Source organism: Diabrotica virgifera, chromosome 2 (assembly GCF_917563875.1).
Source record: "Diabrotica virgifera virgifera chromosome 2, PGI_DIABVI_V3a".
In the NCBI taxonomy this organism is placed as follows: domain Eukaryota; kingdom Metazoa; phylum Arthropoda; class Insecta; order Coleoptera; family Chrysomelidae; genus Diabrotica; species Diabrotica virgifera.
Window position 1 is genome coordinate 3860225 of NC_065444.1, and position 16950 is coordinate 3877174.

Sequence of the window (16950 nt, forward strand, 5' to 3'; positions counted from 1 at the left end):
ACCTATAATTTTTTCTTCTAGTTTCCACTACGACTGAGATATCTACAACGATACCTGCTGGTTTTAGGTTAGGAAGTTATTATAAATTAAAATAATAATATAATCTCGTGCATGAAAGATAAATTATTGTATATACTTTCGCTGAAATAATTTATTAAGACTCTATTTAAATTTATATTAAAATCACGACCTCAGGCCAAAGCCAGTCGTGAGAATAAGAGTATGAAAGTAAAATTTAATTTCATTAAGTATATTAATCAAGGTAAAATGCTTGTTAGAATGGGGGCGCTTAAGATTTTAAAACTTTATAGACCAAAGAAAAAATTACTATATGTTTAATCTTAATCTTAATTTAGTTATTCAACAGTAAACTTTTCCAAGTGAAAGAGATAAGAATATTAAATATATATTTAACATCTTTGTAATGCATGAGTTATTTTTACGAAGTGTGTGGTCGACCCAACTCCATATTCTTCTTGTCTTCAACAATGCACCTAGTCCTATTCTTCGGTTCGATATGAAACCATTTAGAAACGGAAACTTGAATATCTTCGTCATATTATGAGACATGATAAAAATATCATATACTCCAACTGTTAATACAATACAGGGTAAAATAGAGAGCAAACGCGTACCCGGAAGAAGAAAACACTCATGGCTTCAAAACTTACGCCAATAGTTTGGACTAACATCGATCAAGTTATTCAGAAACGCTGCAAGTAAAATTGAAGTTGCTATGATGATAGCCAACGTCCGCAACGGACAAGGCAAATGAAGAAGATTTAGACATGATTAATCGGAATAAGTCATCACTTCACTCCGGAATCAAATTGGCAGTCATCTGAAACAGCACCCTGAAGAAAGCTGTCCAAAGCGACCAAAGACGCAACAAAACGTGGGAAAGATTATAGCCTCTGTATTTTGAGACCCGCAAGCAATTATCTTCATTGACTATTTGAAATAGGGAGAAAAATCAACAGCGACTCCTACATTGGTTTATTGGAGCGTTTGAAGAACGAAATAACAGAGAAAAGGCGTCATTTGTTCAAGAAAAAATTGTTTTTTCAACAAGACAATACACCGTGTCACAAGTCGATGAAAACGATGGCAAAAATGCCCTTATTGGGCTTTGAACTACTTCTGCATCCACTCTCTAGTCCAGACTTGGCCCCCAGCGATTACCACCTTTTTAAGGTCTTAAAAAATGCTCCATGATAAGATATATCGCTCCGAGGAAGAAGTAATCTCCGAAACTAAAGCCTTTTTTGAAGGCAAAGATAAATCGTTTTACAATCGAAAAATTGGAAAAGCGTCGGAGTGATTGTGTAGCTGCTAAAGAAGATTAAGAGAGAGTCTTCTTCTTTACGTGCCACTCCTAGCGGAGATTGGAAATCATCACTGCGACTTTCCCTCACCCGAACCATTCATGTAGATTTCGAAGCCACGATATCTTTCTTCTTCCCACACTTCTTTTGCCCTTAATTTTGCCCTGCATGATATTTCTTAAAAGTTCGTACTTTTCATCCCTCATAATGTGCCCCAAGTATGATATAATTTTTACAAAAAAAGTTGTTTTGCTTGTTAGGCCCGAGACATAGACCAACATAATACAATTAGTCCATGTGGTGAGACCGCTCCCGTCTGGAAAAATTTCTGATTCGGTTTCTTTGTAGATTCCTATTCAAAAATGTCCCTTTTAAAGAAATCTGAAAGGTGCCGGGCGGAATTTTTGGGCAGAAGTTGTTTAAACAATTTTTTTAAACAAATACAAAAGATCACGTTTTTTGTTCTGGAATATATATTTTTAATAAGTTTTGTGGGTCATTCTAAACAAGAAAGGTATCTTGTAAATTTTCTTACAAATTGATAGTTTTCGAGTTATAGGCGATTTAAAATCTGAAAAATGCGAAAATACGCATTTTCGAGGTCCAAAAACTCATATTTAAATTAGTATTTTTGAGGTTGACAAATACTTAAATTGAAGATTAAACATTCAGCTTCAAGATTCTGAAGAGTGATTGCGTCTAACCTTAATTTAAACCGTCGTTTTTTAATTGTTAAATATGCATGTCCATCCGATTTCTCTGCCGGTGCGGCGCGCTCTATTTCAAAAATCTCCAATTTTCTTCCGAAAAATATTTTTTCTAGATTTTTGGGACATTCTAAATAAAATAAGTTTCGTGACATTTTTCTCAAAAGTTAACAGTTTTAAAGTTATAAGCGATTTAAAATCCAAAAATGCGTTTTTTGGCATTTTTCTTATTTTAAATCGCTTATAACTTTAAAACTATTAACTTTTGAGAAAAATTTCAAGAAACTTGTGTTATTTAGAATGTCCCAAAGAATCTAGAAAAAATATTTTTCGGAGGAAATAGGAGATTTTTTAAATATAACGCGCCGCACCGGCAAAAAAATCGGATAAACATGCATATTTAACAATTAAAAAACAACGGTATAAATTAAGGTTAGACGTGATCACTCTTCAAAATCTTGAAGATGAATGTTTAATCTTCAATATAAGTATGTGGCAACCTCAGAAATACTAATTTAAATATGAGTTTTTAAGCCTCGAAAATGCGTATTTTCGCATTTTCCAGATTTTAAATCGCCTATAACTCGAAAACTATCAATTTTTAAGAAAAATTACAAGATACCTTTCTTGTCTAGAATGACCCAAAAAACCTAAAAATATTTGTTCCGGAGTAAAACTACGTGATCATTTGTATTTGTTTAAAAAAATTGTTTAAACAATTTCTGCCCAAAAATTCCGCTCGGCGCCCTTCAGATTTGTTTAAAGGAGATATTTTTGAATAGGAATCCACAAAGAAACCGAATCAGAAATTTTTTCAGACGGGAGCGGTCTCACCACATGGACTAAATAGTAGTATCAAAATTTTATATGTTTTATCTTTTTAAAACAGAATCTCGATTCCTATTAGCCAAGCCGCACACCAAAGAAACATGAAACGAAAAACATGAAACGTGAAACGAAAAACATGTTTCATGAAAAGAAAACACTGCTTAACAAATCTCAAAGTCCGCCTACCAATGAAACGAGTGTGATTCATGCTCATGACACATTTTTATTTTCGGAGAGTTTCATAAATGGCCGGACGTATATTTGTTTAGCAGTGGTTTATTTTTATGAAACGTAATTTACGTTTCATGTTTCTTTGATGTGCATTTGCCTTTACGAATAGCAGAAAAATAATATCTAAGCATCACTATTTAGCCAATGGCCTGTAGTAAAACTCGAATGCCCAACAACAAATTACTAGGTTCGTTGTAAATCAACAAGTAGAAAACACAATTATGATGCCTGGGCAATCATTATTCATGAAAGGAATTAAGATTTTGATACGCAGTGTGGAGACTTAAATTACAGTAGAAAATCTCGCTATCTTCTAATAGCTAACAGTAGCAATTGCTAGTTATCCGTAAGGTAGATATCTCGAATCGCTTACAACCAGATAAAAGTGGATTCAATAAAAAATATATACGGTGATTTCACTATATGTAGGCAGGAAATATAAGAAAAGGTTATTTTACATCATTATTTGAATTATTTGAAACGATCAGAAGAAGAATTAGCCAAATGAACAAATGAAGTACTTATGTGAAACAGGTGAAAGCAGGTGTGTTTTTGTTCAAGACCGTTTATTTAATTTTCGGAATTTTAGCTTTCGTCTCCATAATCATCAAATGCTTGTATGTAATCTTCGCCTTCAGAAAATTCTTCATCGACTGAAAGCTCTTTATCACCCAAATTTGTTGACTCATCTTCGTTTTCTCAGTCTTCTTCACTGATTTTTCATAATTCCTCATCCGTGAGTCCTCTCCTGGACCATTTTCCAGAGAATTAAAAGAAGCCACCTAATCCAATAAAAAGAGCCTTCTCAGAAAAATAACCAAAAACAGAAATTACAAAAATTTGAATTTTACTAGTGGGCCCCAGGCGGCGTTATCGAAATGCCTCCCACTTTTTCAGGTAAATATTTTCATACATGAAATGCCTCCCAGGTACAATGGAAATGCCTCCGTTTCGTTAATCATTTAGGCTGATATTTTGTCTATTTAATCTCTGTATAATGATACAATGTTGCCAAATTATAATTTAAATAGGTAGTATCTATCCATTTTGATTTTTCTAATTCTTAATGCAGTGTACATAAAATTTGTTTCATATAAATATTTCACAGTACTACATATTTCTTGTTAGAAAAGAAAGTTGTTACCCGACAATTAGTTCAAAGAAATAAGGAAAAAAATATCCTGTTCGTGACACAGCCCCCTCCAGGCCAATACCAAACTTTTTGAGTAGTATGGACATCTATAATAATAACTTATATGTTTCCTGCAGCCAATTTTGATGATATACATAGGTACATAGTTATAAACAAATGAAGATCAAATAACGGTAAATTTTCGCTTTTTTCGTCTATTACCAAAAAGTTAAGCATTTTAAACAAATTTGAGAGTAAGAAACTCATAAATCGTATAAAAAAACTTCAATGTGGCGTTCGCTGACTATGTATGTATAATATCCTTATTGGTTGCTTAGAAAATTGCAAATAAATCATAAATTTTGAGTTTTTATAAATACCTTAATCTTTTTGTTTGTTTATATTCTCTTTTGTACATTGTGCTAATGGGCTAAATGTTGTATAAATACATACTTGAAAGTTTATTAGTTCCTGCATCACTCAGCTTGTCTATTTCAAGCTTGTCAGTTCGTCGATTTCAAGATCAAATTGTGTTTAAACAAGTTTAAGTCATAACATCCATCATTAACAATGGAATCAACGATAAGTGTCAGTCAAAAGGGCAAACCTTTACTATCAATTGATGGTTTTACATTCGGTTTTCAAAAAATGTTGGCCAAAGATACAGTAAAACGGTGGACATGTACCTACTAAAAAAACCTGCAAAGAATTTGTGAAAACACAGGGATGTGAAAATACAATAATTGAAGCAATATTAGATCATAACCACGAGAAGTTGTCTGCCGAAGTTTACAATAGAAAAGCCGTAAGCAATTCAATAAAAAGGGCAGCCGTGGAAGATCTCAGCGAAAAACCAACGAAGCTCATCTGTAAAGAAGTTAAGAAGACAATAGGGTGAGACAAAAATTATGTTATGCTAGAACCACATATTTATAGAAAGGTTCAAGCACTGGGATTAGCCCCAGAATACCAGAAAAAAGGTGTTGACAACCGAAATTACGCATTTTCCTATTTATATTTTTGGTCTTTCATTCTTACATCCTGAAGATGTTAGCGGTTTTTTTGCTATAGATTTAGCAGAATTTAAACCAGTCGATGAAAGAGTCACCCAGTTTTGTGATTATCTTGTTGATAATTACATATCTGAAAATTCGACATTTTCTCCACATCTTTGGGCTGAGCACTCTTCATCCTTACAAAGAACCACAAACCTATGCGAAAGTTTTCATTCCAAGTATAATTCTTCTTTCTACTGCCCTCATCCTAACATTAATAATTTTATTGATATAATTTTACAATTTCAAATAAATACCTACATTAAAATGAATTCTGTTTCCACACCAAAAAAAAATTGTTGCGTAAAGTACAACAAAAATAAATTTTCTAAATGAAAAAATTTTAGAATTAAGAGAATGTAAAATAAATAGATTAGAATTTGTCAAAGTAGTATCATATAAATTTAGGAAAAATATTTTGTAATTTTATATTTCTATACACATATTGTAATAATTTCCAAATAAGTTTTTTGCGATGTTATTTTTAATAAATCTATAAAATACTTATTATGTTTTTGTATTTTTTGATAAATTATTGATAACAAAACGTTTATTCTAACATATATTATAATGGTTATAAAACTAATTATATATGTATAAGTTAATTGAAATTTATAAATTCCGCCTAGTGTCAATAATGTTTAATACATAAAGGTTGAAAATAAAATAAATTAAATAACACAATACCAATTTTGCCAAAAATTTACAAAGGGACGAAGATGTGGCAACGTCTCACCTTCACATAAAGATTAGAAGCATGTAATTTATTTAAAGCTTGGGAGGCAATTCGTATGTGACCATTTTAGCGACAGGTAAGAAACCCTTTTTCGGGAGGCATTTCATATGCGGCCGGTCCAGGCGTACCCATAGACAATAGAAAGGATAACTGTCATTACGGTTTTTAACCTATTCTTTCTTAAAGTATTATTTAGAAAAATTGTCGCCCTTAGGGCATCAACTTATACTTAATGGTTTTTTTTTCATAATTAAATATTGTTTTTTATTTTCTGTTACAGTAAAGACATACTTGAGTCCTTTGGAAACGCATTGTAACAATGTAAATTACTACATTCCCGATGAAAATAACGATACCAAGGACTTCACTGACGATGCTTGGACAAGATTACGTGAGTACTTCTTATATTTATCTATTTATTTTGTAAACTGTAATAGATCAGGCCGCATCTGTAAAAATATTAGTACATTTGAACGTTGAGAGGTGACTCAAATTTTTTTGCAGAAATTGCTTGAAAATAACTCAAATAATAATATTCGAGTTATCCTCCCTCTCAAAAAGGTCCGGAACATTGTTTAAATAATCAAAATGTCAAAAAATGAAGGAAAAATTCTATTTTTTTCTTCGTTTTTTGATTATAACTTTAAAAGTATTCCTTTTCGAGAAAAGTTGTACGGACATAAAAGTTGCGTAATTCAATTTCCTATAATATAGAATTGTTTAAAAATTTAAAAAATAGTCACCCTTGTTGCAAAATAGCAATAATTGCGAAAAAACCATACAAAAACAAGTATTCGCATTTTACGTTTTTCAACCATTTATGCTACACTTAGGACCTTCATATTTCACCCGGAAAGACTTTATGATACAGTAAAACAATACTGTAAATTTCATTAAGATCGGTTTAATAGATTTTGCAAAATAAATTTTGCAATCCAGCTTTCGCAACAAAAATTCATTTTTTCAAAATGTTATAGGACTGAAAATAAAGCAGATAGCAAGTGGAATTTTTTTTTACTTATAGAAGTGTACTGTACCTTTCATTTGCAGTTTGCAAAATTAAAATCGATTGACTACTACGGCGTCAGGAATTTTTTTAAATAAACATTAATTATTGGTGCTACGCGCAGGACAGCGGATAGTTTGCTCTGATTGGGCATTCCAATGACCTTTGATAACGATTGATACATTTTAATTTTTAGTACATTTTCGATATAAATAAATAAGTATGTTTATTGCATAATAAAAACACATACTCTCTCCTTTGAAATAACACTTTTTTAGCAAAAACTTTCTTTGTTCATATATTTTAACTTAGAGAATAAAAGTTTATTATTTTTAAACATATGCAATTGTTTAAACAATATTTAACAAACAATAATAAAATTAGTTTGATTTTTGTGGAATTAAAATATTAAAATACAACAAAATATAGACTAAGAAAATAATATATTAGATAAAGATTGGAAGAAATTTTGGTGGAAATCAACTTGTGTGAATCGAACACCGCTGTTCTGCGCGTAGCACCAAAAATTAATGTTTATTTAAAAAATTTCCTGACGCCGTGGTAATTGATCGATTTTAATTTTGCAAATTGCAAATGAAAGGTACAGTACACTTCTATAAACAAAAAAAAATTCAACTTGCTATCTGCTTTATTTTCAGTCCTGCAACATTAAAAAAAAAATGAAATTTTTTGCGAAAGCTGGATTGCAAAATTTATTTTGCAAAATCTATTAAACCGATGTTAATGAAACTTACAGTGTTGTTTTACTATATCATAGAGTTTTTCTGGGTAAAATATAAAGGTCTTAATTGTAGCATAAATGGTTGAAATACGTAAAATGCGAATACTTGTTTTTGTATGGTTTTTTTTCGCAATTATTGCTATTTTGCAACAAGGGTGACTATTTTTTAAATTTTTAACCAATCCTATATTGTAGGAAATTTAATTACGCAACTTTTATGTTAGTACAATTTTCCTCAGAAATAAATAGTTTTAAAGTTATAATCAAAAAAACAATAAAAAAAATCGAATTTTTCCTTCATATTTTGACATTTTGATTATTTAAACAATATTCCGGACCATTTTGAGTAGGAGGATAACTCAAATATTATTATTTGAGTTATTTTCAAGCAATTTCTGCAAAAAAATTTGAGTCACCTCTCAATGTCCATCTCAAAACAGATGCGCCCTGGACTAAATATTATTGTGTAGTTTTATATAGTGATAGAAGCTTCACCTTTATTAAAGATTGTACGATCTATTCGATAAGATTGTACTACATAAATGATACTTTTTGCGTGGATATTATCTGTAACCGTGGTCAACAACAAAACTATCAAACAGATATCGACCTTTCGAACGGCCACGATGATGAACAACATTTGGAAAATTAAAGTTAATCAGTATCTAAGACTTGTCAAGAATGAGGATAAATTAAGAGAAACTGGAAACTGGGGTCCAGGATGTGATAAGATGGATACGAACATAATGCAGCAAATAGAAAGATTATCTCAACCTCGACAGTATAGATCCAGTAAGATTCTAGAAATAGGCAAAAACACATAAATAAAATACAGAAGGGCCTCTAGGAAGATCCCCAATGAGGTGGTATGGCAGCTGGACATCAACATCACAAGAGTTGAGATGATAGAATAAACAGGAGGTCCTACAAGAAGACGAAGACGAAATATATGAGAGGAACATCAAAGTCAGATGCAAGATCTACATTAGATCTAATATCATTATCTAATCTAAGAGATTGGAACTAGAGGTGCTAGAGGGAACACATATGTAACAGTCTTAACAAGGATATTTTCTTTTTTAGTAATTCTCGAGTTAATTTGTTTATAACGATTTCTAACATTCTAATCTACATCTAGTACATTCTTTCAAGGTTTTTGCTGTAAATTTTAAAGAACTGCTTGGATTGACATGAAATTTGGCATACGCATAGCTAACATGTCAAAGAAAAAAGAATGTGTGTGTACTTTGTACGCACGTAAGAAGATATTCTTCTATTATATAGGTAATTTAAACAAAGTAAATATACTTAACAGGTTATTTGTATTTTATTTAAAAATTAAACCAACTTTCTTATCTACCACTTTCAAAATTTTTTTATTAAAATGACGAAAAATAAAAAAAGTATGAATCGTCCAGGATTAGAACCCGCGACCTTCCGTGTGCTTCCGTTCTCTGTCCCACCGCTCTGCCAACTACGCCATCGAGCCACTTGAATTGACACGTAAGTTTCGGATATAATTACACAACACAAGAATTATAATAAATAATACATTTCCTAAAACCACTAATATATTCTTTTAATGACTTATTTGCACGGTTACAGATACATACTGTTATGATCTGCTTCTTATTAATTTTCTATTAATTATTATTTATTTGATTAATTATTTAATTGTCGCAAATCATACATAAAAACGAATAAAAAATCCCAGGGTGCCTTTTTATACTATTAAAAAAAATCTAAATTATCTCACGTTATACTTATCTTCTCTCGTGGGTTCAGTATCTCTTAGTTGATCCTAATCGGGATAAAATAGGGAAAAGAAATAAAGCAAAATATTAAAATAAACATACAGAATTGTCTTTTATTTATCAAAATCAATACTCTAAATTCTATCAAATCTAAAACCTGTGGACACAGATGTCCGAATGAAATTTTTACCACTTAAATTTATTATAGTTAAAAAAAAATTTATCGGTTTGTCCCCGATGACTTTGGTAAAACAAACTAAACAAAACAAATTTATGTATTCGCAAGATTAGCTATACTTCCTATTTACTTTTAGAAATATTGGAATTTTAATTCATATGCTTTTTATTCAAAATTTTAGTTTCTGAACATAAAAATATCTTTCACATAAGTTGACTGACCTTTTGCTTCACTCACTCTGATGTCTTCTCGTGACCCAAAACAGCTCTCCCTCGTTGACTATGTTAAAGGCTACTCGTCAAAGCCCTCTCCGTTCTCCAGCTTCAAAACTATCAGCATACCAGCACCAATTCTCCAACAAGCCGGGCCTCTTTTGACACGTACTCGATACAAACAAAACTCCAAAAATTCTCTGCTCTCCTTCTCACAATAATACAGAATCAAAGAGGTATTTCGTCTCAATTTGATCTGTCTCTCGTTCCACTTTTCAACACTATTCTCCACTATCAAACAGCCACTGGTACTTGCTAACTATCTATCCACGAAAACGTCGAACTGCTCTTCAGCGATGCCAAAAACATAATGACTTCTTTTTCAAACTCTCTCAATCATTCTAACTACTTTTCCCCTTCCACATTGCCAAGAATCCGAAACATCGACTTTTCCATTCGACAAACAAAACAGTCATTTTCAAAATTATTCCGACCATCCTAATTACTTTCGGGGAACCCTATACAACATTTACTCGTGTTGAAACAGATATTAAAATTCCAAACTTTCTATTAAAACCACTTTCCTCGAAAATGATAATTACATCTAGCTGTGGATTCTATAGTTTCCGTAGTAAACAATCTTTTTCCATTTTAAACCTAAATACATCGTCCTTTTCACTTTAATTATTCACAAAAGTCTTTAATGGTTCATCGGAAAGCTCATTAAAAGAGAAATCTACTTACATCCACACAAAATTCTAATAAATATTTACAGCTCAATATACAGGGTGTATCAAATTTATGTGCCCGCGTTATTTAAAAAAAAATTTAATTTAATTTTTATTTTGCCTTTGATTGATAAAATTGAAAACACAATAATACATACCTATCTTGAAAGATTAGCAATGAACTACATACTGTCAGTGTGCGCAGGCGCGTGGTTCATGTACAATTTTACCCTCAATCGATTCGCCGCTAAAGAAGAATATCTTCAAAAAGTGATATGGTGCCGATGTGTGCTTTTGCCCGGGGGTTGGGTTTCGCCCCATCTCGGAGGTGAAAAAATATATGTCCAAGATAAGTCCCGAATTGAATAAACTGACTATTTTTAAGCAACTTTTGTTCTATAGAGTTTTTTCACCAAATCAATACTTTTCGAGTTATTTGCAAGTGAATATGTTAATTTTTCAACAAAATAATCACAATTTTAGACGGTTTTTCGCAAATAAACGTAAGCATTTTGTCGATAAAAATATTCTTAGCAAAACTATAGCAAATAAAAAAGTGAAAAAAAAAACGTGTAAATATTAGGGCTCTATACCTAGCAAAAACAGAGTTATAGCTAATGAAAAATAGTTTCATATTCAAAAAATTCCAAATAAAATAATTCATTGTCAAATATCCAAATAATGAAGCATTCTTGGGGAAAACACATTACAACTTTTTTAAAGTGTTTAAAAAAAGCTTTATTTCTGTTTTTATAAAGAAAATTCTAACATCAAATGTAAGCAAGTTACGCTCAAAGTAAACTTGGTCCCTTTTCTTTTGACAAAAAAAAATCAGAAAGATCACCCCCAATTAGCAACTTAAATGAAATTAATCGTTACCGCTTCACAAGTTACTTTACTTATGTTGTGTTTATATGATCTGTAAGTTTCATTGATTCAAAGTGCTCATTTTTGAAAAAATATGGTTTTAAAGTAAAATTTTTAATTTAAAAAAAAAATGCTTCTTTTCAAAATAACTTAAAAATTGTTAGATACCAAAAATCTTAAACGATAAAAAAGTCGGCTTTACTTTTCTGAATATTTTGTATTTTTTGGTTTTTCTGTAAGACAAAAATTGGTTAAGATTCGGTGTTTCTAAATTTGCATACACTCATGATAAGTGACTCGTTCAAGCCCTCTTAACTACAGCTCTTTCAAAAATAAGGACTTTGAACCGATGAAACTTACAGATTATATGATCAATACATACGCGAGTAAAAAACTTGTGAAGTGGTAACAATTAAGTTCATTTGAAATGCTAATTAGGGGGTGATTTTCCCGATTTCTTACCAAAGAAAGGAACCAACTTTATTTTGAGCGTAACTTGTTTATTTTTGATGCTAAAAATTTTTTTAAAAAACAAAAATAAGCATTTTTTAAACACTATAAAAAAGTTAAAATGAGTTCTCCCCAAAATAGTGCTTCGTTTTTTGTTTATGGCACGTTAAAATATTCTATTTGGAATTTGACGAATATGAACCTATTTTTCATTAGCTATAACTCTGCTTCTACTAGTCATAGTGACCTAATATATACACCATGTTTTTCACTTTTTTACGTGCTATATTTTTGATAAGAATTTTTTTCTAACAAATACTTACTTTTTGTGTTATTTGCGAAAAACCGTCTGAAAACGTGGTTATTTTGTAGAAAAATTAACATATTCACTCGCAAATAACACGAAAAGTATTAACTTGGTGAAAAAACCTTATAGAACAAAATTGCTTAGAATTAGTCATTTTATCCATTTCCGGACTTATTTCGAACATATATTTTTCACCCCCAAAAGGGGGTGAAAGTCACCCCTAGGGCAAAAGCACAATTCGGCACAATATTCCTTTTGTTTGACTTGTTAGCTATGTGTATGCCAAATTTCATGTCAATCCAAGCGGTTCTTTAAAATTTAGAGGTTTTGCAATATTTTACATTTCTTTTTGGATATCAAATTATGAGTATATAAAATGATCAAAATCCTTTATACATATTAATGGAATCTATATTAATATTAAATCTATATTTTCCAGATATGGGACGATCCATGATAGCTCTCTTTATCATATCGTTCATAGCTGTCTTTGCTGCCTTCTGCACCGGGGTCACTGGATGTTGGAAGAGGTCTCCAGGAAATATTACAGCCACTGCAATACTTATGCTGCTAGCATGTAAGTCTTCATTAATTGTATATATTGGAGAGATCCTTGATGTTAGTGTTGTTATTGATACAATTTTAGTCTTTCTTTATGTGGATCATCTCCAATATCTCTTCTTATAGTTTTTGTTCTTTTTCTAAAATGTGTACATTTTCAAAGTCAAAAGCATGGCTATTTTCTATAGAATGTTTGGTCAAGGCTGTAGTGTTTAATTTATTGGTTTATACACTATGTTTGTGTGCAATGAGCGTTCTATGTAGATATTGGTGTATATATTTCACTTCCAATATCTGCATAATATGCTTGTTGCACATATAGTGTATAAACCAATAAATTAAACACTACAGCCTTAGCCAAATACTCTATAGAAAATAACCATGCTTTTTTGACTTTGAAAACGTACAGATTTTAGAAAAAGAACAAAATTATAACGAGAGATGTATATTGGAGATGATTCACATAAAGAAAGATCAAAATTGTATCAATAATAAGACCGACATCAAGGCAAAAACGCCAAAATGGCAATGACGAAGAATTGTTTAATTTTACAGATAGATATAAAATATTTTATTTATAAATTTCTTTAATTGATTTGTTTGATTATATGACATCTTCGGCGTTTTATGATACTGTAGTTTTAGCTTAGCCTCTCTAGTCGAAACAATCAATTGATAAACGCTTTTTTAATTCCTTTATAGCCAATTATCTCTAGAAGTACTTATTTATTTTAACAACCAAACAAAGACAATAGAAGCCGTTTTCCCACGCAAAATTGCCGAGGACTGAAACGTCGAAAGGCATTGAAGTGAAACCTTCGATTTTTTGTGGAAGCATCCGATATTTTTAATCTGCTACAACTAATCCTGACCTTGTGAAGAATGTTAACGAATCCAAAGGAGTTCACTATGACAATGTCTGAATATTTATGCAGGAATTTTGCTTGCTGAATGTTTCAGACGCCTATAATAACTGTGAACAATAACAAGATATAAATTTGTAATAAGTTAAGTATTTGCATTTTAAAAAGATTATGATAACATTATAAAGGCTAATGGGGCGAAGTTTATTATTGATTAAACATGCGAAAGACATTCTGTTCTGTTCTTCTTCTGTTGGTGCCTATCCTCTATGGATGTTGGCAATCACGTTGCTCCACGTTGCTAACTTTATTAACAGCTGCTCTGAATAAATGCACAGTCGTCATTCTCTTAAATATAACGTATAGTCCAGTCGGGATAGCATTTTTATTAGCAAATATTATTGTTCTAAACTTTAGGGGATAATCAATAGTAGTGCCACTGAGTTAAGCCGCCATCATGAATTTAAAGGCGAACCGTTTTTACCCAACTTTTAGACATAAATTGTCAAAACTGAAATTTTTAAAAATAGTGAGAAAACGTGTACCATGAATAAGCAAGAATATTGAAAATATCGCGGGCTGATAAAATAACAAATGCAGAGGTACACAAAAAAATAGAAAAGAAATTACTGTTACCATTAAAAGTTTTAAAAACAACGTCAAAATTTTGGATATGTTATGTGGTTAGATAAAAATATCAACTTCTAATCCAGGGATATATTGTAAGAAGTATAAGAAGAACAAAGATGTCTTGGCTGTGACTGTGAAATTTATAAGAGCGGATTACGTTACTCCAATCTATGTTCCGAACAGCTGAATGTAAGATCCTAATAGCAATGATAATGATGATACCAAAATAGAGACGGCACGTGAAGAAGAAAATATTTGAAATATTATTATAGTTCTTCTTCTTCTTTTGGGGTCATAACCCTGGATGGGTCTTTGCCTATTTGGCTATGTCCTTCCATTCAGACCTCTTGTGTGCCATTTTCCTCCGTTGTCTTATATCCATGGCTTTCAGGTCGTCTTCCACGTCATACAACCAACTGTTTTTTCGTTTTCCTATTAATTTCATGATAGTCTTTGAGCTTTCACAAATCTTACAATATCGTACTCTCCACTCAATTCATTAACCTCGTCGTTTTTCCTAATTTTCCATGTGCCGTCTTCCTCTTGCATCGGGCCATATTCTTTTTTTTTTGGTATCTTTCTATCGAATTTCCTGAGTTGGCCTTCATCTTTTTTGCCATTACCCAGGTTTCACAACCATATTCGGATATGAACCATCGTTTAGAACCATCTTCGGATCTAATCAATGTTCTGTAAATAGTCATTTTGGTTATTTTATCTAATAATTTCGATGTCATCAATCTTTTATTAACATAGTATGTACGATAGGGTGGAACGAAAAGGTCAAAAAAATAAAAGAAAAGAAAAATTCTTGTGGCTATCGTTTAAAAGTTGTGTCAGGTGATGAAAACAATTGGTGCGAGAGCATTTTGAAATAAAAGAATATCTTGAGGTTCCATATTGGATTTGAAAAATGAAAAAAATTATTTTTGTCGAAAAAATCAATATGGCTCTGATCAAATTTCAATGATCGTGTTTTACCAACTAAGTGTGACATTCTAAAGTGCTTTCTCTTTATTCGTAATGAACTTAAGTTAATAAATAATAATACAGATCCATCTATCGCCGGACGTCTTGAATGCCGTTGCAACGAAAGTAGAACAAATATGAATAAAAGCTTCTATTCCAACATTATCGCATAAGTGCATTCAAGATATGATTAAAAATATTTATACAGAGTATCCAAATCTTAAGCGATAGGTACACAAAAACTCAGCAAGCATCTGATTCATAAATAGAAAAGATTTGCCAGTTTCTAAAGGAGTGTAAAAAGTTATTGAATATCGCGGCTTGCAAATGCAACATGACTGGAACTGCGTGTGTGTAGTTGTGATAAAATCAAGAAAGTACCACAAAATGAGCGAATTTTTCTTCAAGATCAACGATCCTGTCGAAAAAGGGCAATTGGACCAGTGGATATTGCAGCATCTGCAGCAATAAGGAAGAAACTGGAAAGAACCATGAAGGCAAAGGCAAGTTCTCAAAAATATAATACTGACTAAATTGTTCTTAAAGCATGTACCGTTGATTCCTCTAATCCTTCCATAAGTAGCAGCTTGTCTGACTCCAATTCTTTTGATGCAGATGATCATCAAGAAGAATTCATTGCTCCTTTGTCAACAGTTACAGTCCAACCATCTACATCACAAATACTGCGGCACTTCACTTCAATGGCTAGTATGCTTATTCCATTGCAATGAGCTACCTCTACGTCACTTAATTCAACAGTTAGATGGGCGCGCCAGTGGACCACTTGGTTTTTCAGGACCAATAGGGAAACTTCCGGAACGCTGTGAAGAGAAGACTGTTGTCGATTTTGTCGCAATAGAAAACAACCTAGCAATATTATAAGAAACAAGAGACCTTAGTACCGATCAGAAGTACTTGTACCAAATCAGTCAAGCAGTTGCTGCGGGAAAATGTCCCAATGATTTGAGCCTTAAAAAACCTGGGAAAATATCACACGGCTGACAGTTGATAATCGGTTGCTTATGGTATGTTGGAACTGAATGTCCCAGCCCCCAATTAATTATGTTAGTAAGTTTCATCCAAAAAGTGTATGGACCAGTTTGGTTTTATATAAAACTGTATCCTAGCTGTTCTGATGGTTCAACACATTTATGGCGAATGATCCATTATTCACGATTTCTACCAGTCGACCAAAGAAAAATTGTCGATGCCGTTATCCAAAGGAATGCTTATTTTGCCCATCCCGAAAATGTATTACTCGGTAACATGAAAGATGAACGAAAACATATACGGGAGCTAGGACTACGCAGAGTGCCGAAAGCTAGAGAAAGTCAGAAAGAAAAAAAGATCCGGAGATTCAAAATACCAACATTAAATTTTAGTGCTGCAGATTATAATTACTTAATTTCTATTTCTGGATTCAAAGTTACGGCTCCTTTGCTAAAACATATTTCCAGTGAAGATGTAAGGGATATGATTGATTCTGGGAATTACAACATAGAGGTCTTAAACTGCCCTTGTCATACAAAATCCGTGGAAAGAACTGTTAAATTAGTAACTGAAGCATCAGCTGCTGTTTGTGGACCAGAATAAAGGGATGGCTTTATTCGTTCAAGGTTGCAGTCTAGAAATATTATGCCTTTTTTTTTAACACAAAATCAGACTTCTT

General features: G+C 31.9%; 1 protein-coding gene across 4 annotated transcripts in view; it reads left to right on the forward strand.

Annotated features, from left to right (window-relative positions):
* LOC114330138 (uncharacterized) overlaps positions 1-16950 on the forward strand; it is a 164703-nt gene that overhangs the window by 108839 nt on the left and 38914 nt on the right. For all 4 annotated transcript variants that reach the window (XR_007696348.1, XR_007696349.1, XM_050643325.1 and 1 more), the window contains exons 3-4: positions 6295-6405; positions 12698-12835. Coding sequence is in view for 2 of the 4 variants with exons in the window: in XM_050643325.1 (XP_050499282.1) it covers positions 6295-6405; positions 12698-12835 (249 nt within the window). In the remaining 2 variants the exon portion in view is untranslated. The remainder of the gene's footprint in view (positions 1-6294; positions 6406-12697; positions 12836-16950) is intronic.